Consider the following 27261-nt stretch of genomic DNA (forward strand, 5'->3'; position numbering starts at 1 on the left):
ACTCCGTTGTTTCCACTGTTGTTGTTATCTGCCTCCAACTGTTAACAGCTCGAATGAAGTGATGATGTGACATGTATTTTTTTTCCATTCATACAGTTGCCGAGGACCTCGATAAGGTTGGACATGGGGCTGTTAGAGTCAGAAAAAGGAAGTGGGAGGGCTCGAGAGGTCAACCTGACGACAGAGGTCGTCACAAGAACGCCAGCGTTGGGGACCAGGAATCTGACACCACCCTCTCACAAAACGCTGCCACTTGGAGTGGCGTCTCTGTCCTGAGTGACGGCCCACAAGACTCCAGGCTCTGACACCTTGTTATCACGGCGGCATGGCATGGCAGCGTGGCAGCGAGAGGCCCGTCAGGCATGTGATGCAAGTATTGTGACGAAGGGGGGGATTAAGGTTGTTAGGCGACCGGCAAGCAATACTGATAAAATCTAAAAAAATAAATAAATAAATAAAAACCTATTTACAGTATGTGTTTATTTTCCATGTATAATTGTACAAGAATGAATGATGCAATGCAAAATGATAAATGATGTATGAATCATATTGGTAGATCTGACTTATATTATTTGTATTTTAATTCATATGTAATGTTTTTAATATATATCTTGATTAGGGATGTCTGATAATTATCGGCCCGATATCAGTATCAGATTTTTCCCGATCATGAAAACTGATATTTAAAAAAGTTGTATACACATGTGTGTTCATTCCATCACCGGAGATATGTCATGTTACACATATCGGTATCGGCAGATATCGGTATCGGAAATTGAGAGTTAGACAATATCGGATTGTATGATATTGTTTTTTTAGAAAAAAAAAAAAAAAAAAACAATATCGGATATCCCTAACCTCTTTTGGGATCTTGAAAAGTGCACTATTATTCCAAATACAGTATTATTATTATTATTAGTAGTAGTAGTAGTAGTAGTAGTAGTAGCAGTAATAATCTCATCTTGCTAATATTGTGATTATTAAAACAACTCCTCAGTGTACCTCTGCAAACCCCAATCATGCATACATTATATTTAAAGCATGTTTGTTAATGTCTTGAATATATCATTACATATTAATATTATATACAGGATATTAAGTTAATATTATAATTTACTACTACTCCCTTTAGAGTAACATTAGAGTATGTGAGTTTGCCTAATGAAGTGTCTGTTGTTGTTAAATATCACCAAAAAACATAATTAAGATGATGGATAATTTGACTTGCCCCTAGGTCTAAACATTACGGTAATTTCATTCACAAGCGTCAGATAGGAAACAAGCACAACATTTACATAGCGTAATAATAATAATACTGTAATAATAAGTTGTATTTGTACAATTTACACTATGTATAAGTATAGAAGTGACTAAGAAGTGTGTTTGAATCCCTCAGTCTTTATCTGCAGCCACACTCTGCCACCACCATGCCCTCATATTTGTGGTTGAAGGTGATCACCCCATTATCGTGATAAAGGAGCGAAATGGGCTCCAGCTTAGTGGGAACACAGCAGGCACGCGATGCCCTCTCTGGGCTCTTAACACTCAGCAGTGTCTGCACAATAGCATGCTTGGTAGGCGAGACCTCCGAGGTGAGCGAGGCGCCACAAACGCCGTTACACATGTAGGCCTCGTAGCCCACCGGCTGGATGATCCACGTATCCCAGCCGATGTCTTTAAAATCCACAAACAGCGGGGTTCTCTTGCAGGGTTCGTTCTTGACATTGCGGCGGATCCGCGGAGGTGTATCGTAGATACGGCGGGGGTGTTGATCAGCAAGGTCATTCCCATGTTGCTCGTGACGTTTGCTGGGATCGTCCGAGAAGACCACCATCACCGCATTGTGCTGCCCCTCGGTGTCAATCAGGACCTCGCCGCCCCTTGTCATCGCCTCCGCTGGACCCAAAATAGCAATATGGACCTCCAGCTTGTGCGTCGCATATCCAGACTTTCTCCAGATTGCCACCGCGTGAGTCAAGTCAAAGGACACCCAGCTGCTATCTTTGACGTGGATGTGCTTGGTCAGTAGTTCCTCCAGATGCTCCTCCGCTTGATCCCGCCTTCTTTTCTCTTTGCTAAACTCCTCTTTCCAAACCACGCCGTTGTGGACTTTGTAAATGGTCACCTTGCAGTTAATGTAATTTCGGCCGGACCACCGGACGAGAGTGAATAGGCGAAGCTCAGCTGTGGTGATGTCCTCATGGTGGGGAACTGAGATGTTGAAGAGTAAAGGATGTGTCCTTACACCCTTGGGTGTCACACCATCCAGGGAGAAATCTGGAAACATCAACAAGGATACCTTAATAACGTGTACTGTTGAGGATACAGGGTCTAGTATTCTACAAAATAAGTCAAGCAAGTACTGTATCAATGGAATAGTTCCCTCAAAATATCTACTTTCATAGCATTTATGCCTCAGTTTTACAGTTTGGGAACATAACAGTAACTTTCTTGACCAATGGAGTATCTAGCATATGAAACGGGGTAGTTCATATGTTAGGGTATACATTTGTAGACAAAAAAAAATGACTTGTCACTGGGGACGTATTCTGAAGAAAACGCTTTTATACTTGGGATTTGGGAACGCACTAGTAATGGTTTTATTTCATTTGAACATGCATCAGATTACAATTGAGTGCATCCCATAATCAGTTCACAGTTCCACATGTCCAAAAGGAGTAGGAAGAAGTAAATCAATCAGTAACAGTTGCATTTGTTCACTTCCTGCTTTCCATAATATGGGGGCGGCATGGCGGCGTGGCGGTCTGGTGGTTAGTGCGCAGACCTCACAGCTAGGAGACCAGGGTTCGGTCCCCGCCCTCGGCCATCTCTGTGTGGAGTTTGCATGTTCTCCCCGTGCATGCGTGGGTTTTCTCCGGGTACTCCGGTTTCCTCCCACATTCCAAAAACATGCTAGGTTAATTGGCCACTCCAAATTGTCCATAGGTATGAATGCGAGTGTGAATGGTTGTTTGTCTATATGTGCCCTGTCATTGGCTGGCGACCAGTCCAGGGTGTACCCCGCCTCTCGCCCGAAGACAGCTGGGATAGGCTCCAGCACCCCCCGCGACCCTCGTGAGGAAAAAGCGGTAGAAAATGAATGAATGAATGAATGTTTTTGGAATGTGGGAGGAAACCGGAGTACCCGGAGAAAACCCACTCATGCACGGGGAGAACATGCAAACTCCACACAGAGATGGCCGAGGGTGGAATTGAACCCTGGTCTCCTAGCTGTGAGGTCTGCGCGCTAACCACTAAACCGCTGTGCCGCCTTTAACCTATGACTTTTACAATTTGGGAACATTACAGTATCTTTTACGGCTACATATTGGCACCAGGGATTACTCCTCCAGGATGGAATGGTGTCTAAGAATATCAAACTCAACAATTCGGTGTGATTAAAGAACTTTAAATATGTTTATCATGTAAACATAAGAAAGATCGTTCATGGGGTAGATCCCTATGAAAAACACCCTTCACATGAACATCTTGGGAACATGCCAGTAGCTTTTCAGGTCAGTTATTAGTTATCATTAGGGACAGAAATGGACATTTCCATGGTAAAATGTGGTACTGTGGTGGTTTACTGCACCGATTGCAAGAATAAATATATAATATTGCAGTAGATGAAAACTACAAGTGTACCTTCATTCCTGAAACTGCGCACTATGTTGGCCGAGGATACTGCGCTTCGGTCGTTGGCGTATCTTTGGTAGACTTCCAGCATGTACTCCGGTGGCTCCTTGGTGGAGGCGAGAAGCTTGCCCAGGGTCCTTTGCCCGGTGATGTTGAGTGTGGACAGAAAATGGCTGAGGAAGTCTTTGGCATCAAGAAGTGTACCGTCACGTCGGATGGGACTGCAGGAGCTCATCATAAGAAGGACACTCAAGAAGAGGATCGGACTCAAGCCGAAGATGACTGACAGGGTCATGGCCGAGTGCAAGGAAAGATCAAGTCGCCAAAAAGTAGCAGATGAGAGGATGTTATTGGAGTCTCCTGCGTCAGGTCAGTGACGGGGGTGAAGACAAAGCAGCTTTGCCCTTCATGTGCTTTGGTTGTGAGGGCAGGGCTGCGTTGTCCAATGTGTGCTGCTGACATGTTTGGAGATGTCATTGAGGCCCCTGCTCGACCCTTCTCTACGCCCCCCAATCACATACCCACTCTGCCAGGGACGCATGCTTGTCCGTGACGCCATCATAACTTTGCATTGTAGGAAACACTCAGCATCAAGATACAGTATGCACCAAGGAAGATGGAGGATTAAATAAGGTCCGATTCTTCCTCCTCCTTTTTGGATATGTGGATTTCTGTAAACATGTGACAAACTAAAACATTAGCATGATCTTATAGTGTGACCAAAACACTATCTTAGCAATAATAACAACATTTTCTCACCTTTTCTAGTGTGCACTTCCAGGTGTCTGTGTAATATATTTGGTATCCCATTTCAAGTGATTTGTTACTTTTTGAATGGGTGTTAAGTGTTAAATAAGTGTTAAATAATCTGCATTTATTGATATCTTTAGCCCCATTTGAAAGAATTCAACATGTGAAATATTTTGTAGAATTTCAATAAATAATAACAATATTTGGTTGATTTTAGACTTGATTGTACATCAGTGAGCTTAAAAAAAAATACTGCACAGTGAGCTAGTGGTTAGCGCGCAGGCCACGCAGCTAGGACACCCGAGTTCAATTCCACCCTCGGCCATCACTGCGTGGAGAGTTTGATGGTCTCCATGTGCATGCATGGGGTTTCTCCGGGTACTACATGCTAGGTTAATTGGCGACTCCAAATTGTCCATAGGTATGAATGTGAGTGTGAATGGTTGTTTGTCTATATGTGCTCTGTGATTGGCTGGCCACCAGTCCAGGGTGTACCCCACCTCTCGCCCCAAGACAGCTGGGATAGGCTCCAGCAGTGAGGATAAGCAGTGGAAAATGAATGAACGAATAAATGAATAGTACTATAATATAAGCTACAGTATGTTTCCAACGTATGGTTCATTTCATATTCAAGAGGAGCGTCTCCTATGAGAATTCCGACATAATCCGTTGCTGAGTCACTGCTGAATCACTAACACTGCAGAGGCATTTTCCTTGTAATGTCAACCCACCACCACCTCAGGGGGGAAATGATTGCCTTTCACAATAGTGGTCTTTTTGTCTCGTCACAAATAAATCCTCCTCTTATTCGGAGATGAATGACTTGCTGCTTTGTTTCTACTAGAAGCCCCAAAAACAATAAGACACTCCAATGTAAACACAAGAAAAGGACAATAAGGCTTTTCGCTGTGCTAAATCCATATATAAATATATGCTGTATATTTATATATACTTTCCTATAAGAGAGGCTCTCCACTGTGCTGTTTTAAAAGCTTGAGATGTTCAACAAGCGTCTCATTAACTTAATTGAAAACTTGTTTTAATCATGTTAATTTGTCTCTGTCACCGCTGGTTTATCACGTTTTATTTCGAAATTAAAATGGATGAGGATGGATAATTGCATTTAAAAACACACACACACATCACCTGAATAAAAATGCGACAATATTGGAAGACAATATTGAAAACTAACTAGAAGTAGACATATGTACATGAGAGATAAAAATAAATTGTGAGATGAATGCAACAATAATATATAATAACAATAATATATATATTAAGTATTTATGTTTGTAAAGTAGCCTTTCTAAAAGAAATCATATGCAAAATTAAATTCTGCTCATTGGTTTATTTCCATTTTTTTTTCATTCGACACTGCAATGCAAAAAGGAGCAAGTGTATAGAATGGCCGATGTAGTGATGGTAGTGTAGCTCATACACGTCTAACACCATGGATTCATAACAGGGCCGTTTTATACTGTATTATATAGAATAAATATTACAATATAAATGCATTGATTTAGCTTATTAACAGTCCTTTGTTACACATTTACACATCTTGTCTTATCCTGTCCCGCTCGGGAATCAAAACTCCTGAGGAAGGACAGAATTATTCAACTGTGGCCAATTTTATTATTATTATCATTATTATTATTAAAACTTGAATTGTTATCTATATAAAACATTCATTTCATTTCTGTGTATTTTGATGGTAAACCAATATTTTCTTTGGAGTCCTAATGTACCACAGGTTGCATATTTAAGACTACTTCATAGTGTATGTCAAGTCTAATAGTATATCTTATAGACACAAGTCAATATTTGGCACATATCATCAAAATGAAATAGTGGTTGTTTCTACGTGGAGCATTAATTTGCATAAATGTCCATGACAGAGTGTCTCCAGAAGAGTAGAAATGCTCCATCGTGTTTATACCCAAGAGTCCAATGGTGGAGGTTTGTTATCCATGAGGCCAACGGCGGGTCTGCCGGCTCGGATGAAGTGCTTCCTCTCGCTCGTGGCCTGCATGAGGGCGCACGCATATGAAATGAAGATATGTTGATGTGTCTATGAGAAAGCATCATATCAGCATATGAAAGTGAAGTCGAACCAGTTTACCTGGACTGCATCTCTTTCAACAACAGCTCCAATTCCATCCCCAACTCTGTCAGTGGCCTCCAAACTGGAATAGACATCTTAAAAACATATGATGATATGTCATATGAAGCTAAAATGTTATCAACACATTTATCCAGATCTGCACCGAATGCCGCTAAAGTTTTATGGAAAGCAGTTATTGCATAACCATGCTAGCTACATGGCGGATTTGCAATTTGGCATGTTTTAAACTTGCATTGTGTTCTACATCCTTGTGATGTATTAGAGTGATCCATCATATCTGTTATTGTATTTACTACTGCTAACCAGTAGAGGGTGCAAGAGTTGAAGACATGTCCATACATGTCCAGTTCCTCTCAGTGTGTTTAGCAAGCCACGACAGTCCTGATTGGCTATGGGAGACCACGCCCATTGTGTTCTGCATTCTGAGTGGAGGTGGACCATTGTCAATCAATCTCTTTCTCGCACCACTGCTGTGTTTCATGGAGGCCTAGGAGGATTAAAATGCTACAACAGGAGCAGTATGTTTAACAAGGAAACAAAAACGCCACACCAGGTGAGTCACTTAATAATTTCTTGTGTCCAAGAGATTGATCACTAAAAACTTTTAGAGTGTATAAACAAGAGAGGAAAAGTGTGTCTGTGTGAGAAAAGTGTATAAAGTGGATTTGTTTTCAATATAATAATTTCATTATTGGGTACAAATGGGAAATTTATGCAAAAATGACACCAGCACAGCTATTCATGTCACATCTTACACAAATATCTACCGACCTTGGCTTTTGTCCATGAGAGGCAAAGTGATGTCATCACTGCTTTGCTTTGCGCTCTTGGATTTTTTAGTCGCCACTGCGGTTGTTGGCTTTGGAATAATAAAAAGGAACATTTGAGAGCAACTTGACACTTGTAGCTTTTCAATGTCAGTAAGGAAATACCTTAAAGTGGCTTTTGTTCCAGCCCGCCTTTGTGAGAGTGGTCCTCAGGTCCTTGTAGGACCAGATGCTCTGCAGCACATGAGAAGCAGCTCTGGTCTCACGTGGTGATTGGCTGAAAAAAAGACATAAACATAGACTTTCTTTATTGTCATTGCACAATAACACAGCAGTGAAATTTCCAACGAAATGTAGTTGCCTGGCTCCTGTGTAATAATAAATAATAAATAATAAATAATAAATAATAAATAATAAATAATAAATAATAAATAATAAATAATAAATAATAAATAATAAATAATAAATAATAAATAATAAATAATAAATAATAAATAATAAATAATAAATAATAAATAATAAATAATAAATAATAAATAATAATGTGGATAATACATAGAAGTAGTTCATCAAATATGAACAATGCACAGCGTAAACAGTAATTTATACAAATAAATTAAATAAAAAATAAAATAAAAAACACACATCAATTGTAAATGTGGAATGTAACACAGCATAGCACAGCATATCATCACAAATGAAATATCACCCCTAAACGCTGTGGGCAGCATAGGGCAACATCTTATGCTGCGTTCAAGGAAACCCAAAATTTCCAACTTAATAAATCATGCAGTTTTCTGGTTGAATACAGCCTATTATCATGCAAAATATAATATATGAGGCATTTAAAAAGATGTTGATTATATGTAGTATTCTATACTGGTCACTAGGTGTCAGTAATGTTACTCTAATGTTGGGTGAGACACACAAGCGCCATACTTGATCATAAAACAGGTTTTTTGCATGCAGGCTTGAATTATCTCTTACCCCCCCCCCCCCCCCCCCACACACACACACACGAGTTCAGGTTTCCTAAGAAACACATTTATAGCAACACAGAGTCTTATTTGTGTCTTAAATGTCTACTATTTTGTATATAATATGAGTGTGAAGGTGACTGTAGGGGTGTTATTTCATGTCTAGAGGGCTCTAATAATGTTAACAAGAAGATTGTAAAGAGGATTTCTATGCTCTTGTACGCTTTACGAGATATAATATGAGTGTGAAGGTGACTGTAGGGGTGTTATTTCCTGTCTAGAGGGCTTTAATAATGTTGAAAATAAGATTGTAAAGAGGATTTATATGCTCTTGTATGCTTTAGGAGATAGAAAAACGATCTTGAACGATAATGAAAGTAATGTTTTAATGCCTGGAGCATAATGTTGGACTCTAAATACTATATATTACAATATATTAAGTTCTATGTGAAGTACTTCTATAATGCCTCGTGTTAACTCACTAGCAAGATCTCATAGTGTATAGACTGGTGATATATTTCATCTTGTTTCATATTATCTGCATATTTTAGTTGTGTATAACTTTGGGTAAAACTGTTGATTTTGTTAATACTTGGGTTGTTTATATTGTTTATTCTTTTTATATTGTGTATTTTTGTACTGCTTAACTGATTCTGTACTCTGTATTTCCCCACTGAGGGACAAATAAAGGCATATCTTATCTTATCTTATTGGACGTATTCCTACAATAATAAAGTTATACTATTATATGAATTCATGAGTAAATTTGCAAGAAAAAGGTAACAAGAAAACTAACAAGAAATTGTACAGTCAAATATTAATCACATGCGTAAGAAGAATATTATTAGTTATTCTAAAAAAAAAAAAAATCCATCACCTTGACCTTCCAATGGACACCAGTTTCTGGACACCGTGTCCGTGAATGAGCGCTCTGGCGTTCTCCTGGCTGTCGGTGATGATCTCATGAATGGTGTTGAGAAGCGACACCACCGTGTCCCCCTCCAGGTTCTTGGCCGGACGCTGTTGGCCACACGGCAGGTTGGCCACCAGATCCCTCAGAGCGTAGCTTCCTGAAGACACAGTGACACGGTCAACCCACTGGAGACACCCACACTGCCCGCTTGTTCGAGAGACTTGCACCTATCAGGTCTTTATTGCGTCTGTCCATGGCCAGGTTGCGTAGCGCTATAGCCACGGCTCTCACCACTTTGTCCACGTCTGAGCGCAGAAGCTCCACCAGGATGGGGAGACCTTTCTCCTTCCTCACGGTGGCACGAATGTAGCTGGACCACTACGAATGACAAAAATGTCAACCTCCAAACATGCTATGAAACAAATCATATCAAATCAACTTTATTTGTATAGCACTTTTCCTGCAAAGACATGCAACACAAAGTGCTTTACAGAATTAAAACAATTACCACAATTAAAAGGAAAAAACAAAGAAACAAAAGAAAGCCCCTCCTTCCCACCCTCCACACTAGACCCACACACACACACACACACAATCACACACAGTAGGGAGACATGGCATGGCACTGAGGAACAAGGAAACGCCACCTTTGGGGCCGTCCACACTGGGAGGAGCTGCAGGCCGTGCCATCGGGGGACCAGCACCCGGGCCCCCCGACTCCGACAGACGGGTGGACTCCCACATTAAAGGGAGGAACCCCCAGCCGGCCAGGTCGAAGGGACCCAAGGATGGCACCCCCTCAGCAGACCTGACACAGCCCCCAGTGCGGAGGACCCCCCCTGAGGAAACACTGGAGTTAAAAGCTGAAGACTAAGAGCATAAAATAGGACTAAAAAGATAAAAACAAAACACTGGAGTTAAAAGCTGAAGACTAAGAGCTTAAAATAGCACTAACAAAATAAAAAACAAAACACTGGAGTTAAAAGCTGAAGACTAAGAGCATAAAATAGGACTAAAAAGATAAAAACATAACACTGGAGTTAAAAGCTGAAGACCAAGAGCAAAAAAAATATGACTGAAAAGATAAAAACAAAACACTGGAGTTAAAAGCTGAAGACTAAGAGCATAAAATAGGACTAAAACGATAAAAACATAACACTGGAGTTAAAAGCTGAAGACTAAGAGCATAAAATAGGACTAAAAAGATTTAAAAAAAAACTAAGAAAAGTTAAAAAATATTAGTTAAAAGCCTGATTAAAAAGGTGTGTCTTTAATCTTTTTAAAAAAATATCAACAGTCTCCGCAGTCCTGAGGCCCTGCGGCAGGCTGTTCCACAGGTGGGGGCCATAGTGGCCAACAAACATCCCTTCTCCCTACGAAAATGTTTCATTTATTAACATTGAATCCTACTTTGAGGAAATTAACTTATCGCTTACCGCAAAAAAATATATAACTATATTTCTTTGCATTTGTAAAAAAAAGAACACAACTGCTTCAAGACAATTCAGACTTGTTTGCCAGAAAATCTATAACATTCACTGCTTTATAGCAGCTTTATAGACTCCGGGCGTCTGATGATAAACCGCCATCTAAGCTCACAAATGAATGCAGACAATCTTGTCTTTCTGCAAGGATGGTTACTACTCACGCTCCAGTGTCCCGCGGCAAGGTTCTGCAGAGCGCCGGCAGCAGCCTCCAAGGTGTTGGCGTTGTGGCTGCAGCTGAGCAAAGAGAGGTAAAGCCTCACCACCTCCGGCTGGTACAGCAGCTTCAGGCCTTTTTAACACACACAAACACATCATGTCACAGTGCATGCGGACCAATCAGTGAAGAAACTCAACTACAATAAGAATAGAAAAATAGATATTGTAGCCAAACTGTGGGATGTTGTTATTGAGGGCGCACTCACAGTAGCTGGTCTATACCGACATAGTCACAAACTAATGATGACCACCGCCTTACACAATAGAAAGTAATAGAAAGATTCCAAATAAGCCAACCTCCAAAGTTCACAGTATGCCTGCTCACTAATACATGAACTCATGCACGCACAATGATGTGTAGATGTCTCATTGAACCAATATGATTGTTCCTCTCACCGGTTATTAATAATATCCACCAACTTGCACAGTAGAAATAAACAGAAAGAATGGAAATAGTCGACAAAGTTGAAATCCAGGCACATTAGCACACATGTCATACAGTATAAATAATTTGTCACTCCTCTAGTTATTAATGATAGTCACCACCTTGCAGAATAGAAATACTCCAAATAATCCAGTCACTGTATGTGTCATACAGTATAATTAATTTGATCACTCCTCCAGTTAGTAATGATAGTCACCACCTTGCAGAATAGAAATACTCCAAATAATCCAGTCACTGTATGTGTCATACAGTATAATTAATTTGATCACTCCTCCAGTTATTAATGATAGTCACCACCTTGCTGAATAGAAATACTCCAAATAATCCAGTCATAGATCACAGGACACTCACTCACTCACACACACACACACAAGCACATTGGCATGAGCAAAGTAGATGTGTCATACACAATAATATGATTGTTCCTCCCGCCGGTTATTAATAATAATCAGCAACTTACACAGTAGAAATAAACAGAAAGAATGGAAATAATCCACAAAGTTGAAATCCAGGCACATCAGCACACATGTGTCATACAGTATAATTAATTTGATCACTCCTCCAGTTATTAATGATAGTCACCACCTTGTTGAATACTCCAAATAATCCAGTCATAGATCACAGGACACTCACTCACACACTCACACATCATCATCCAATTAATACAACCGCTCCCCCCAACAGTTATTAACGATAACTGCCACCTTGCATAATAAACAGAATGACAGGAAATAATCCACAAAGCCCACAGTACATTTTCTCACTCACAGGCACATCAGAACATGCAAATGTAATCATTCCTCCCACCAGTTATTCATTAGTATCACTACCTTGTATCATCGAAATACATACAAAGTCCACCAAAAGTGTATGAACACAACATAATAATTGCATACTAATAATAATAACCAAACTGAAATGTCTCACGCTCTCTACTACAAATGAGCTCTTGATATGCTAACAATCAATGCTAATAATGCTAATAAACAAAGAAGCATAATGAAAGCAGCCCATAGGTTAGTTGCGTTATGATAAAGGTAGACGGACTGTGATGTGACTCCACAAGTCCAGGAGAAGCTTCTGGTTGGTCGTTTGCCAAGCAGTTAAAAGCCAGCATGCTTTGATTTGAATGGCCGTCAGGCTGCAGCGTGGGATGCATGAGATGGGCCACTTTATACTCTTGTTAATGCAACAGTACAATATATTTGGACACCTGCACAATAGGCTGGTAATAATCATTTGGCTGTATGGCACCAGTGGGTCAAAATGATGAATATATTTTCAGAAAATCCTCTTTTCAGATCAAAATCTGAGCCCTCTTTGAGCCGGTGGGTCATTTCGTCGCAGTAATGCCTGGAGTGGGGCAGGTGCTAATGCATGGTGTTGCATTTCAACGAGTTCCCTTGCAGCCCACGACAGCGTCATGCATACAAAGCAAACACGGCACGCTCCACGCTTAATGGTGATCTATGAGGAAAGGTCTTCATACTCTAATGGCATTTAAATCAACTTGCGTAGGGTCAGCGACTGTGTCATCGGCTCTGGACATGTTTGGTAAAGCGAGTGTTCTGTCGTGTCTGCTTTAAAAACATGACACACTTGCACTGTCATTGAAACATATTCAAATAGGAAACAGACTCACCGTGACTGAACCATTCCTCTGCAGAGCAGTGCGTACAGAAATCGGAGACATGAGATCATGTGGAAAAGAGCACACAAAATATCCGGATTGTCATTTCCCATCATTAGAAAATCTGCTATTACCTAGCATAACATCACGCTTATTTTGCGGAAGTACCATTTGCTGTATGCTCGTAAATCCCAGGAAATTTTGTTTGCCTTCCTGACGAATACCGATGATGCTTAGTCGTGGAGATTATACAAAACCCAAAACCACGTGAATTCAACTGAATTTACGTGATATCTTGAACGCAACCCTTCTTGGCTCCCCAAAACTACCGCTACTATTAGCGTGAGGCAAATACATTTTCAGACACCATTGTCAATCAATCTCCTTCTCGCACCACTGCTGTGTTTCATGGAGGCCTAGGAGGATTAAAATGCTACAACAGGAGCAGTCTGTTTAACAAGGAAACAAAAACACCACACTATCTATCTATCAGCTTGATTTCAACTTTCAGTTTATTTTTATACAAATATCCTGCTATGATATTTTCATTCATTCATTCATCCATTTTCTACCGCTTTTTCCTCACGAGGGTCGTGGGGGTGCTGGAGCCTATCCCAGCTGTCTTTGGGCGAGAGGCGGGGTACACCCTGGACTGGTCGCCAGATTAAATTTTGTTATTTGTCAACAAAATACAGTAAAACTGGGCATTATTTCACACATAGTTGCACATGGCGATTAATCATGATTAATTAATTTGAAAACCGTGATTAATTTGACTACTTTGTTTAGTAAACATAGATATGTCAATAATTGAAAGAAATATTCTTATAAATAATAATATAAAAAAATATAAATAATAATAATAAAATAATACAAATACAATAAAATATCAAAAAGGAACTGACTTTTGACTATTGAGTGGGAAAAGGGAATCAAACTAATTATTAAACTAATTAATAATTTTTTTTATCTGATTGAATTTTAATTAATGATACAATACATTTTTACATCTTAGCAAATAAATACATTATACAAATTCAAAAAATAAGTTTACAAAATATTTGATTTTTTTATATATTTTTAGTGAATTTAAAAAACAATTAAATGAATTTAAAAATGTTTACATAGCTGTAGCTGCCTTTGCGCACATTATTCTCCATTTCTTTCATATTGATATTTAGTATTGATTTTTTTTTCCTGCCTCGTCTCATCTCCAGCCTCCATATTTTATCAGGTCAGATAGTTTCCTATTGTTTTGCCTTTTGACGCTCTATGCTGCTAGCATATGGATGAGTCATTCACTTTTGTTATTTTCTTCCACAGCCCCCCCCAAAAGTTTGTGTCTCTTGACAAATGATTATATGATTTTTTAATATATATATATATATATATTCAGTAAGATGACCCCCTGCGGTGCTGCAAATGAATCATCGTGAAACATGGAATAATAAAGCAAACCCCAAGCTGTGATGATCAAACTTGCCATGATTAATCAGATGTAGTCATGTGGGACTATGGTATATTTGATCGTTCACCCACCTTTGGGTCTTTTGCCTCCAAAACAGTCGGGCTCGCTCTTCTTCTTGTGCGGCCCCACTGACCTCATCAGCTGAGTGATGTGAGGCTCCTGGAGGCGCTCCACCCCTGCCACCTCCTTGTGGACGTGGTAGGAAAGGTTTCTCAGGATGCACACGCAGTTCTCCACCGACTAAATGGAAGATAATGAAGGACGAATTAACCATCATCAACGACATCTCATTAATTAAGCTGATATTTTGCATATTCGAAGCTTGGTATATATACCTGTATATATACATATATATATTGTGTGTGCATGCGTGCAGAAAGGCGCATCGCATTGCACTTGGCAGCTCTGGCACAGTCTCAATTAACGTGATGGAGTGTGAAGCTTTAATGACACATAAAAGTAATGCTTCCTGACTTGAAGCCAACAGGATTTGAACATTTGCTCCCACCCAGTGGCTGCATCCAAAACAACATCACCGCAATGAGATGTGACACTTTCTCCTCCCTCCAGTCTACTGCACGCTGGCTTCCATCTTTTACAAGCAAACCTATTTTACACTGAGCGCTCCGTTGGGAATAAGAGTCATGCAGTAGAATTGGTTTTGCATTGGGGGCAAACACCAGATGGCGGCGTGTTGAAAAAAAAAGGGTCACATGCCCAATGAATGTTTATATACAAGCACTTTATGCACATTTCGTTAATAGCTTGGAGTTTTGCAGGTTTTTGTGGAATGAGGATGGATTTTGTAACTTCTAAGGTGTTAGCAGAGGCAGCACAGTACTTTGTTTGGAGTTTTTTGCATCACAATCATTGTGAGCTAACACAGCTAACACATATTCCGTCTATAAAACCAACATAACATTCATTTTCTACCGCTTTTCCTTACAAGGGTCGCGGGGGTGCTGGAGCCTATCCAAGCGGTCTTCAGGCAAGAGGCGGGGTACACCCTGGACTGGACTGGTCGCCAGCCAATCACAGGGCACATATATAGACAAACAACCATTCACACTCACATTCATACCTATGGACAATTTGGAGTCGGCAATTAACCTAGCATGTTTTTGGAATGTGGGAGGAAACCGGAATACCTGGAAAAAACCCACGCATGCACGGGGAGAACGTGCAAACTCCACACAGAGATGGCCAAGGGTGGAATTGAACTTGGGTCTCCTACCTATGAGGCCTTGTGCAGCCGTTTTTCAACCATTCATTCATTTTCTACCGCTTTTCCTCACAAGGGTCGCAGGGGGTGCTGGAGCCTATCCCAGCTGTCTTCGGGCGAGAGGCGGGGCACACCCCGGACTGGACTGGTGGCCAGCCAATCACAGGGTACATATAGACAAACAACCATTCACACTCACATTCATACCTATGGACAATTTGGAGTCGCTAATTAACCTAGCATGTTTTTGGAATGTGGGAGGAAACCGGAGTACCCGGAGAAAACCCACGCATGCACAGGGAGAACATGCAAACTCCACACAGAGATGGCTGAGGGTGGAATTGAACTCGGGTCTCCTAGTTGTGAGGCCTGTGCACTAACCTCTCTTCCGCCGTGCAGCCCAACATTGGAAGTGACTGTTTTATTTTGTCCATGAAACATTTAGCATGCTAACACCACGGGAATGGTTTAGTGTTTAACTCGAGCCCGATCTCATGACGTCTGCCATGATTAGTGCTATTAGTTTATGATTAGTTTGTTAGAATGTGTGGGGATGCTGCACTGTGCTTCGGTCTGCCTTCATAACAGAGAGCCATGCTTGCTCTGGTGTGCATGTGTTAATGATACTAAAGCATTTAAGGTAATGAATGAAATAAATGAGTTCCCAGCGTTTAGGCGTTATTTGTGACGGCCCTACAATGTTGCATAAACGGGAGCGCCAGACCAACCTTGTTATCCGTGTCCTTGTGGACCACAGCCGAGTGAAGGGCATGAACGAGCGCATCCACAAGTCCTTCACACTCCCTCAGCCGCTGTCGAGCCTCGGCTCCATCCGAGCTGACGTTTCTACGGCAACAACATCATCATGTTTTCTCAAAAGTAAAAAAAAAAAAAAAGACACCTCGTCCATCACCAGTAACAATTTAACAATCTTTGTCATTTATTGCGGGACAGCAGGCGGCCAAGGTTACCTCAGACATCCTGATGTGTTCTTAAAGACGGTGGTCCACTCGGCACTCTGCCGCTTAGATGGGTCACCTGGGTCTCTCCTCCAGCCCGAGTGAGGGATGATGATTTCGTTGTTGAGCGTTTGAAGGCCGTGGTTGATGACCATCATCTTTAAAGGTTCATGGGAGGAGAGGTTCCAGAGGGTGCCTGCAGGGGGAGAAGAAGAACATGATGGTGACTATTTATAGTTTTTTACAGCATCAATATAAAAGTAAGCGGCACGGCGGTCTAGTGGTTAGCGCGCAGCCGGATTTTGTTTAGCTGGAATAGGCTCCAGCATTACCTTAAATTAAATAAAATTAAATAAAATTAAATAAAATTAAATAAAATTAAATACAATTAAATACAATTAAATAAAATTAAATAAAATTAAATAAAATTAAATAAAATTAAGTGGTTAGCGTGCAGACCTCACAGCTAGGACACCAGGGTTCAATTCCACCCTCGGCCATCTCTGTGTGGAGTTTGCATGTTCTCCCCGTGCATGCGTGGGTTTTCTCCGGGTACTCCGGTTTCCTCCCACATTCCAAAAACATGCTAGGTTAATTGGCGACTCCAAATTGTCCATAGGTATGAATGTGAGTGTGAATGGTTGTTTGTCTATATGTGCCCTGTGATTGGCTGGCCACCAGTCCAGGGTGTACCCCGCCTCACGCCCAAAGACAGCTGGGATAGACTCCAGCACCCCCGTGACCCTCATGAGGAAAAAGTGGTAGAAAATGAATGAATGAATGAATATAAAAGTACTGGAAAGAGACCAAATTAACGCCTCTATTTAGTCTCCTAGAGTTTACATTGTTGGTTGTAGTCGACCTCCTCAACCTCAAGACGGCAGTAGCTACATTTAGTCAGTAGTACATGAATCCAGTAGCACTAGTAGTAGTCCTTCAGTCATATTTCATATAACACAATAATATCACGTTTACGTCCATGGTGGTCGTGTTTTTTGACTGACATCGATAAAATTCCTGTGTGCCAAGTTTAGTACCAAAATTTTCAAAAGACGGAAGAAGAAAACTTCACATACCTGTGACTAACTCCTTGACCTCCATGCTGCTGGACTTCCTCAGAAGTCTGACCAAAGCTTGGATGCCATCACAGTTCTTGATGGCCATTTTGTTATTGTGGTCCTTCCCGTAGGATATGTTCCTCAAGGCTCCACAGGCCTTCCGGTGGACTTCGGCTTTGGGGTGGTCCAGCAAGTCCACCAAGGACGGCACACCATTCAGCTGGCGTACCTCCTTCTTGATGCACTCGTTCTCGTAGCAGAGGTGCTGAAGGTAGGCGGCGGCGTTGGACTTAACCGGGTCCATCGGGTGGCTGAGCATGGCGATGACCTCGTGAAGGTTGGGGTCCCTCCAGCGAGGGTCTCGGCGGATACTGTCCAGGCTAACCATGCTGCTGCGTTTGTGCGGGAACTGCAGGGTCTGAGCTCGGCACATAGCCTGGAAGAAAGGATTCAAGTTCCCCTCCAGCTGGGCCATGAAGGCATCATCATAGCCACCTCTTCAGAAAGACAGAGTAGAAAGTTAGAACATGGCGGTCTAGACGTTCCGGTGATTCTCGTTACCTGGTTCTAGAGGGCTCCCTGAGGAGCTCCATGGTGGTGATGGGTCTGAAGGGGTGAACCCCACCCAGGGTCGCGTAAGTCGCTGCTGGGTGGTCATTCCTCACATCTAACGGGTTTTCTGATTGGTTCACGTCGTCGCCCACTGCAGGAGCGTAGCTGTCCCTCAGGAAGGGCAACGTGTAGTGTGCCCCGGGCTGGAAGGTTTTCGTTGGCCAGTAGCTGTGGAGGGCGGTGCTGCCACGGGAGAGGCTCCCGTACCGTAAGTCACCCCCCATGGCTCGATAGGCGTCGGGGACGGGGAACACTCGAGTCTTGTTGTCCAGGGTGACTGGAGGAGGCTCGCCGGGCAGAGCTGGGGTGGTGATGGACGACTGAGAAGGTTCAGCGTTTGCCTCGGGAGCAGGTTGTTCCACGGGGGCGTCATCTTGAACCCCTTCTGGTGGATTCGAGGGTGGAAGGTTCTCCTGCTGCAACTCAACTGGGTTGTGTTCTCCTTCGTGTTCCACAGCCTTTAACTCCTAAAACGATGGATGCGCACAAACACAACGTTTATGGATGTTTATTTACATCATTCATGTTTAGAGGCCATACAGGAAGTAGATTGTGTTGACTTCCATCTTTCACTTAAAGTGTACTTTCGTCCGACTTAATTCCCACTGCCATGATCGCTTATCATCACCATCATCATCTTCTGGCAGCGTGTGCTACAAATACCACATCTTCAATGAAGATCAATTGTTTGGACAGAAGTAAAGTCAACTCAATGAAATTGAGTTGGATTGAAGTAAAATGGAAAGTGAAACTAAATTTAGTAACATGATCTTGCTAAACTGCTCTTAAAGCGGATTGAGTTGAAGTAAGGCTGCACGGTGGAAGAGAGTGGTTAGCGCGCAGGTCTCACAGCTAGAAAACTGGAGTTCAATACCCCCCACGGGCATTTCTGCGTGGAGTTTGCATGTTCTCCACATGCATGAGTGGGTTTTCTCCGGGTACTCCGGTTTCCGTCCACATTCCAAAAACATCCTAGGTTAATTGGCGACTCCAAATTGTCCATAGGTATGAATGTGAGTGTGAATGGTTGTTTGTCTATATGTACCCGGTGATTGGCTGGCCACCAGTCCAGGGTGTACCCCGCCTCTCGCCTGAAGACAGCTGGCATAGGCTCCAGCACCCCGCGACCCTCGTCAGGAAAAGCGGTAGAAAAAGAATGAATGAATGATAATACAAAACCAAGGGATGACCTGGGTTCGATTCTCCACTTGGGCATCTTCTGTGTGGAGTTTGCATACCCTTAAATTACATTAAATTACATTAAATTACATTAAATTACATTAAATTACATTAAATTACATTAAATTACATTAAATTACATTAAGTGGTTAGCGCGCAGACCTCACAGCTAGGAGACCAGGGTTCGATTCCACCCTCGGCCATCTCTGTGTGGAGTTTGCATGTTCTCCCCGTGCATGTGTGGGTTTTCTCCGGGTACTCCGGTTTCCTCCCACATTCCAAAAACATGCTAGGTTAATTGGCGACTCCAAATTGTCCATAGGTATGAATGTGAGTGTGAATGGTTGTTTGTCTATATGTGCCCTGCGATTGGCTGGAGACCGAAGACAGCTGGGATAGGCTCCAGCACCCCCTACGACTCTCGTGAGGATAAGCAGTAGAAAATGAATGAATGAGTGAACGAGTTGAAGTAAAGTGAAAACGTGATGTGTATTAACACGCATCAAAGGGACGTGAAGTAAAGCAAACTGAATCAATGAGAGAAATCAAATGGAATAATACTGGAGTGAAAAGGTCATTGAAGTGGATTGAATCAGGCTGAAGGAACATTGAACCGGTTTGAAAGTCACGTTGAAACAAAGTGAGTTGAAGTGAGGAGTGAATTGAAGTAAAGTGAACTAAATAAGACCGAGGGACTCTGAATTGAACGGAATCACATGAACGTGAAGTGAAATGAGTTCAATTGGCCCGGACTGAAGCGAGGTGCGTTATGTCGAAGTGAAATAAATGAGAGAAATGAAGGAAATGAAATTGCACCGCGTGAACGAATGCCGGAACGAACGAACGAGGAGGCGCAGCACCTCCGTGTCGGTCTGCAGAGGCGTGCCAGCCTCGGTGGAGCTGTCGTTGGTGGATGTCATGACCGAGGCGATGGAGGTGTCCACCTCTTCGTTGGCGGCCGGGGGTTGGCGGCCCACTTCCTGGGACGACGACAATGAAGGAGGCCCTTCTGAGTTCTGCTCCTAACACACACACGCACACACACACACACACACACACACAGTTGATTGATGACAGCTCAGCACCATTGTAAACACCCAGTGTCAGCACAATGGCGTTTTGCAATGTGACTGATAAACAGTCGGAAAAGTGGTGTTGTTTTAAAGGCAAAACAAGCTCTTGCTCCACTTCCAATGCAAAAGGCAACAACGTTGTCCTTTCCGTGCACTTTGGTAAACTTTGAGCGAGCACATTTCACATTTCTTTCTTTTGATCCAAACTCCAAATGACATCGAGCAGGGAGCAGCCAGCTGTAGGAAAGACAGGCAGGAAAAACAAAGCGGCACCGATATAATTGTAAAATACTTTTGTGCCTCCATTTTTATCTTGAACTCATACATCCTTGTCTTTTGGAGTACAGTATATTTTTATACTTCTATAATTCTATACTTCTGCATCTCCTGCAAAAACTCCAGGCAAAGATCTTCTGTGTAGCTCCCTTGTTAGCGACCGATCTACAGAGAAAATGCTAATTAAAGATCCTCTCCAGTGGGACGGGAGCCTTCTGCTGTTTTTAAGGATCTACTGTCAAAGATCCGGTACAACACATGGCAGGAGAGCTCTGCTGTTTTTAGGGACCGACAGCAAGTGTACTCTTTCTTTAGAAAACACTACTAAGAAAATGGTAGTTCAAGATCCTCTATACAAAAGGAGCACTTTTTTTTAAGAATCTAAACTCTAGTCAAAGATCCTATATCTGAAAGGGGCTCTATGCTGTTTTTTTAAGAATCTAAAATATAGTCAAAGATCCTCTATGTGAATGGAGCACTCTGCTGTTTTTTTTAAGAATCTAAAATATAGTCAAAGATCCTCTATGGAAATGGAGCACTCTGCTGTTTCTTAAGAATCTAAACTCCAGTCAAAGATCCTCCATATGAAAGAAGGACTCTGCTGTTTTTCAGGACGCTAATCAAAGATCCTCGATATGAAAGGAGCACCTTGCTGTTTTTTTATGAAGCTAAACTCTAGTCAAAGATCCTCTATATGAAAGAAGCACTATGCTGGTTTTTTTAAGAATCTAAACTCTAGTCAAAGATCCTCTATATAGAAGAAGCACTATGGTGTTTTTTTAAGAATCTAAACTCTAGTCAAAGATCCTCTATGTTAATAGAGCACTCTGCTGTTTTGTAAGAATCTAAACTCCAGTCAAAGATCCTCTACATGAAAGAGTGGCTCTGCTGTTTTTAAGGACCTACTGCAAAAACTCCAATCAAAAATCCTTTATATAAAAGAAACACTATGCTGCTTTTTAAGAATCTAAACTCTAGTCAAAGATCCTCTATATAAAATAAGCACTATGCTGTTTTCTTAAAGAATCTAAACTCTTGTCAAAGATCCTCTATATAAAAGAGCACTATGCTGTTTTTTTAAAGAATCTAAACCCTAGTCAAAGATTCTCTATGTTAATAGAGCACGCTGCTGTTTTTTAAGAATCTAAACTTCAGTCAAAGATCCTCTACATGAAAGAGTGGCTCTGCTGTTTTAAGGACCTACTGCAAAAACTCCAAAGATCCTTTATATAAAAGAAACACTATGGTGTTTTTTAAGAATCTAAACTCTAGTCAAATATCCTCTATATAAAAGAAGCACTATGCTGTTTTTTTAAAGAATCTAAACTCTAGTCAAAGATCCTTTATGTTAATAGAGCACTCTGCTGTTTTTTTAAGAATCTAAACTCTACATGAAAGAGTGGCTCTGCTGTTTTTAAGGACCTACTGCAAAAACTCCAATCAAAGATCCTTTATATAAAAGAAACACTATGCTGTTTTTTTAAGAATCTAAACTCTAGTCAAAGATCCTCTACATGAAAAGAGTGGTTCTGCTGTTTTTAAGGACCTACTGCAAAAACACCAAAGATCCTCTATATAAAAGAAACACTATGGTGTTTTTTAATCTAAACTCTAGTCAAAGATCCCCTATATAAAAGAAGCACTATGCTGTTTTTTAAAGAATCTAAACTCTAGTCAAAGATCCTCCATGTGAAAGAAGCACTATGCTGTTTTAAAACTGCAAAAACGGTCAAAGATCCTCTACATGAAAGGAGCGCTCTCATGTTTATTCCCCTATGGGGAAGTTTGCTTCAATAAACTTGTTCCATACATTCACTTTGTCTGTTTTTGACAGTGATCCTGCCATCTCTCCCTGTCCTTTTTTTTAGCCATGTGAGGCAGAGGAACCCTCGGTCCCAAGTTGCCAAGGAAACTGTGCTCTATTAGACTTTGGGGCTTGACAAAATCTGCCTAGCAACAAGTGGCTGATTCCATCAGTTGATCAGTATTGCAGTCTGTGCTACATACACATAGTGTGGCTTTGAGAAGAGAATTGGGAATACATAAATATAAATATGAAGCGTGCATTTTTATCTGTAATATATCAGCGAAAAAGCCCGATTGAGTGTGCAAAAAAAACAAAAAAAAAACGCTAATCATCATCTTCTGAAATTCGTCTGTGCAAAGTGCTGTAAAGTGCACCGCATGCGACGAGCGCTGACACAAGAGCCTCTCATCCCGAATGTGTCGCAGGGACGAGGGGGATGAAAGAGTCACACAAGAGAACAGAGATGACCCCGAGCAACCTCCAATGGATAGCTTGCAAAATAAAAAAAATAAAAAAACAAACACGCAGCAGCGTTCCCTGCAGACAGCTTGATGAGGAGGAGAATGATGGTCGGGTGGACAGACAGGACAGTGCCCCGTTTGTTGTCCAACCCCAGTCCGTCTGATGAGTCAAGTTCCAGAGGGGGAGGGGGGGGGGGGGGGGGGGGCATGCAGGCCAGCTCTGACTCAAAGCTTATTTAAATAAGTCAGTGCACCATCACTAAAAAGTGCACTTGCTGAGTCAAATAGGTCGACCTGATCGCTGTATAGCTTGAAACAACAAGGAAAGGATGCAGCCGGCTTAGGGAGTAGTACGGGTGCGCAAAGGGCGCATAAAACCTCCAACATGGGTCACCAAAAAGAAGCATTCACCATGTGACTCATCAGCAATGACATCACAACTTTGCATTGTTTGTTCAGTCGCAGCAAAAGTTTAGACACACCCTCCCATTGAATAGCATAAGGAAGTGGCTCCAAACTAATTTTGATTGCTCCTCTACAAAGGAAATATGGGAATTGAAGATATCTGAATAGCTCATCTTTTAATATCTATGGACGTCTAAAGGGGTCAAATTTCAATTTTCAATTAAATTCTACAAGAAATGATCTAAAGTGACTTTTATTATTTCTATTTGTGTTATTCGGAATAATAATTGACCTCAAATGTTCCATTACACAAATACATATTTTTCATAATACACAATAGTCATGTCAGATAAACAATACAAAACTAATATAATCAAAATTTTATTATTAAATTCAATGTTTTACTTTACCAAATTCCTATTATTTATAATTTGGAGAATTCTATAATAATTTATTTTGTGAAAATGTTTTGTAGTGATATTACATTTTTCCAATTTTACCTGGATAGTGAATTTAAAAACAATATATTTGGAATTTTTTTATGAATAATTAAAACAATAATTAGAATGATACTAATATATAGTTGGATTTTCTTTGTGAAGCAAGAATTTAATTTAATTTAATTTAATTTAATTTCTACTGCTTTTTCCTCACAAGGGTCGCAGGGGTGCTAGAGCCTATCCCAGCTGTCTTCGGACGGGAGGCGGGGTACACCCTGGACTGGTGGCCAGCCAATCACAGGGCACATATAGACAAACAACCATTCACACTCACATTCATACCTATGGACAATTTGGAGTCGCCAATTAGCCTAGCATGTTTTTGGAATGTGGGAGGAAACCGGAGTACCCGGAGAAAACCCACGCATGCACGGGGAGAACATGCAAACTCCACACAGAGATGGCCGAGGGTGGAATCGAACCCTGGTCTCCTAGCTGTGAGGTCTGCGCGCTAACCACTTTATTTAATTTTATTTAATTTTATTTAATTTAAGGGTATGGAGCCTATCCCAGCTGAACAAAATTATTAACCGCCGTTAATGATCAATTATTTTTGCATCAGTTTCACTTATTTTATGTTTCTAGCTGACAAAAATATGAAGTACTGTGAAACAAACAGCAATACTAAATACTACAGACTTAGTTAAATGAGTGTCCATTAGCCAATATGATCTGTATGAGCTACAGCATCTTCTATTGGATCTTATTAGACTGTGCAGTGCTTTCTGATGTGGCTTCAGTAGTAATAATAAAGCTGTACTGCAATATCGATGTGTCATGTTGAAGTATTTGACACCATAGTCCATCATGCAGTGTATTTTTTTTATTTTTATGAATGTTTTCCTCCAGAAAGTTCCCCCTAGAAAACCACTTTTGCCTTGCTTGTCGCCCCTCAAATAGTTAAATGCTGCATGGTCAGATTTAATGTGATACATCATGGCAGCACACTCACCACACTTTATGTGTGCACTATGTCATGATGCTGCACACACACACACACACAGTGAAACATCAGCTTTCGTGCATTCACTCAGACACACACACACTTGATGAAGATGTCACCATCATGCCCTCCCTCCTCATCCTCCTTCTCCTCATGCAACACAAGGAGACTGCACCGAGCAGCAGGCAAGGAGGTGAAGCAATTGACGCCTCCTGCATGACATAAAGCTCCTTTCCCTGCGGCACACACACACACACACACGCACACTTACCTCCTTCACTTGTGCAGGCATGATTGAAGCACGAGGTTGCCTCCTCCTCCTCCTTCTTCTTCCTCAGACGTTTGCTGCTCTCCTCTGCCTAATTCCTGCCTCCCTGCGAGCAGCCAGTTCAAACCTCACTCACACACACACACACCCCTCCTCTTTTGCTGTGCACCCTCATAGACGCAACACATTTTGTCGAGAACGCATGCAAGCCATGGAGGTACCGCTGCTGCTCCTCCCCCCCCCCACCTCCTCCCTTGATGTGTGCTGCAGTTAATGTGTGCGCTCTTAGCAAGGTGCTGAATCCACACTGCACACACACACACACACACACACACACAAGCGGATGCAGCCGGAGACGTCCGCTCTAGTTTGTCTGTAGAAGAAGGGAAACCCGTTAGCACCAGCAAGGACCCCCCCCCCCCCCCAACCCACCCCGCTACCTTCTACAACACTGTGGAGTGGATTTACTGTATGTTTTTTGTCCATTGGAGAGGTCAGAGGTCATTGATGAGGTGCGACCATAAACTTTTTATGCCACTTCAGAGATGCTACCATTTGAAATGGAAAATCTATTCATTTTAGTTCATTCATTTCGTTAATTATGCAAATGATTGCTTTGTTTGTCATGTAAAAAAAAATCTACAAAAAATAATTTTTGTAGATTTTTGTCGAAAAAAATCTACAAAAATAATTTGTAGATTTTTGTTGTTGAAAAAAATCTACAAAACAATGTAGATTTTTTTCCACACAAAATTAAAAATGAATTGTTATTATTGCTACTATTAATGTTATTATTACCATATTATTATTACTATTATATCCTATTTTTTATAATTACTCTTACTACTATTATTTGTCCCTAAAGAAAGTGTGTGTGTCGATACGTCAATACGTCATGTTAAAAAAAAATCTCCTAAAAATAATTTGTAGATTTTTTTTCTACAAAAAATCTACGAATTATTTTGCTTTGTCATGTAAAAAAATCTACAAAAAATAATTTTTAGATTTTTTTGTGGAAAAAAAATCTACAAGAAATAATTTTTATATATTTTTGTAATTTTTGTAGATTTTTGTAGATTGTTTTCCACACAAAATAAAAAATGTATTGTTATTATTGCTACTATTAACGTTATTATTACCATATTATTATTACTATTATATCCTACTTTTTATAATTACTCTTACTACTATTATTTGTCCCTAAAGAAAGTGTGTGTCGATACGTCACGTGCACGCTAACCAAGATTTGGCCGCTTGACTGCCTCGCTCACGGCTCATTGATATGCTCCGTAGTCAACTGACTTGATTTTTTTTTTCCTCCCAGCAGCAGTGATGGCAGCCATGCATCCCTTCCTCCTCAGAGCCAGATTGGTGCGAGATTAAAAGCACGCGACTTTAAAGCAGACGAGTGGGGTGTTGTCGACTTTTATTATTGTTGATCAAATCAACAGGAAGTGGATTTAGGCGGTGCGCGTTGGCAACAAGTCTTATGAGTGTTCCTGCGTGCAAAAAAAAAAAGAAAAAAAAAGCAGAAAGGCGACCTTTCGGGTGCGTTCAAGGCCAACTGTGACCTTCTGCTGTGTTAATATGCAGCATTGGCTGCCACTGGAAAGTGCAACACACACACGGCTGATTGTTGTTACGCCCAATTTTACATTTATTGTGTGTGTGTGCTCAATTGAGTCAGCCTCGGTAGTTCACGCCAGCCTGAAGAGAACACAGCACGGCAGTGTGTGTGTGTGTGTGTGTGTGTGTGTGGAGGGGCGAGAGAGGTTAATTAGGACAAAAATCTGCACTGAGTCCACAGAAAGAAAAAAAAAAGGATAAGAAAGACCCTGCAGAGTCTGTGTGGGCTTTTCATTGCAATTAAACTGACAGCGTCCACTCTTTCTCATGTATCATCTACTTTGTTTATGTATTTTAATCATTATAGATTTCTTCTTTTGTGTATTTTTACTCACACTTTCATTGTGATTATTATGTTTATATTTATTATGATGGGACAAATATACATATCACTAAAAAAAAAGGCTGCAAGTATCCAACTGCAGCCAATTAGCGACGTTGTTGGCGGCCAAATGAAAGAA

General features: G+C 41.1%; 2 protein-coding genes across 2 annotated transcripts; both read right to left on the minus strand.

Annotated features, from left to right (window-relative positions):
- Positions 1–1399: 1399 nt before the first annotated feature.
- LOC131105546 (bone morphogenetic protein 10-like) lies at positions 1400–3931 on the minus strand. The gene is made up of 2 exons (XM_058053747.1): positions 3646–3931; positions 1400–2277 (listed from the first exon to the last, which is right to left on the minus strand). The coding sequence occupies exons 1-2, from the start codon at positions 3929–3931 to the stop codon at positions 1400–1402; spliced, it is 1164 nt and encodes a 387-aa protein (XP_057909730.1).
- Positions 3932–5703: 1772 nt separating this feature from the next.
- Positions 5704–25385, minus strand: arvcfa (ARVCF delta catenin family member a). The gene is made up of 15 exons (XM_058064111.1): positions 25178–25385; positions 20302–20463; positions 18212–18729; positions 17669–18147; positions 16605–16788; positions 16362–16479; positions 14483–14651; positions 12956–12973; positions 10814–10941; positions 9393–9543; positions 9130–9322; positions 7441–7552; positions 7280–7367; positions 6506–6582; positions 5704–6409 (listed from the first exon to the last, which is right to left on the minus strand). The coding sequence occupies exons 1-15, from the start codon at positions 25196–25198 to the stop codon at positions 6317–6319; spliced, it is 2511 nt and encodes an 836-aa protein (XP_057920094.1). The 5' UTR covers positions 25199–25385; the 3' UTR covers positions 5704–6316.
- Between the last annotated feature and the right edge of the window lie 1876 nt (positions 25386–27261).

The sequence above is a fragment of the Doryrhamphus excisus genome, chromosome 2, assembly GCF_030265055.1.
Source record: "Doryrhamphus excisus isolate RoL2022-K1 chromosome 2, RoL_Dexc_1.0, whole genome shotgun sequence".
Lineage (NCBI taxonomy): Eukaryota > Metazoa > Chordata > Actinopteri > Syngnathiformes > Syngnathidae > Doryrhamphus > Doryrhamphus excisus.

Excerpts from the sequence above, each read along its gene's own strand:
- LOC131105546 (XM_058053747.1), bottom strand. The coding sequence starts at position 3,931 with ATGACCCTGTCAGTCATCTTCGGCTTGAGTCCGATCCTCTTCTTGAGT. Across the intron at positions 2,278-3,645 it reads GCGCAGTTTCAGGAATGAAG|ATTTCTCCCTGGATGGTGTG; the intron begins GTACACTTGTAG and ends TGATGTTTCCAG.
- arvcfa (XM_058064111.1), bottom strand. The coding sequence starts at position 25,198 with ATGCCTGCACAAGTGAAGGAG. Across the intron at positions 18,730-20,301 it reads CTCTGCAGACCGACACGGAG|GAGTTAAAGGCTGTGGAACA; the intron begins GTGCTGCGCCTC and ends CCATCGTTTTAG. Across the intron at positions 9,544-10,813 it reads TTGCCGCGGGACACTGGAGC|TGGTCCAGCTACATTCGTGC; the intron begins GTGAGTAGTAAC and ends TGTCATTCGTAG.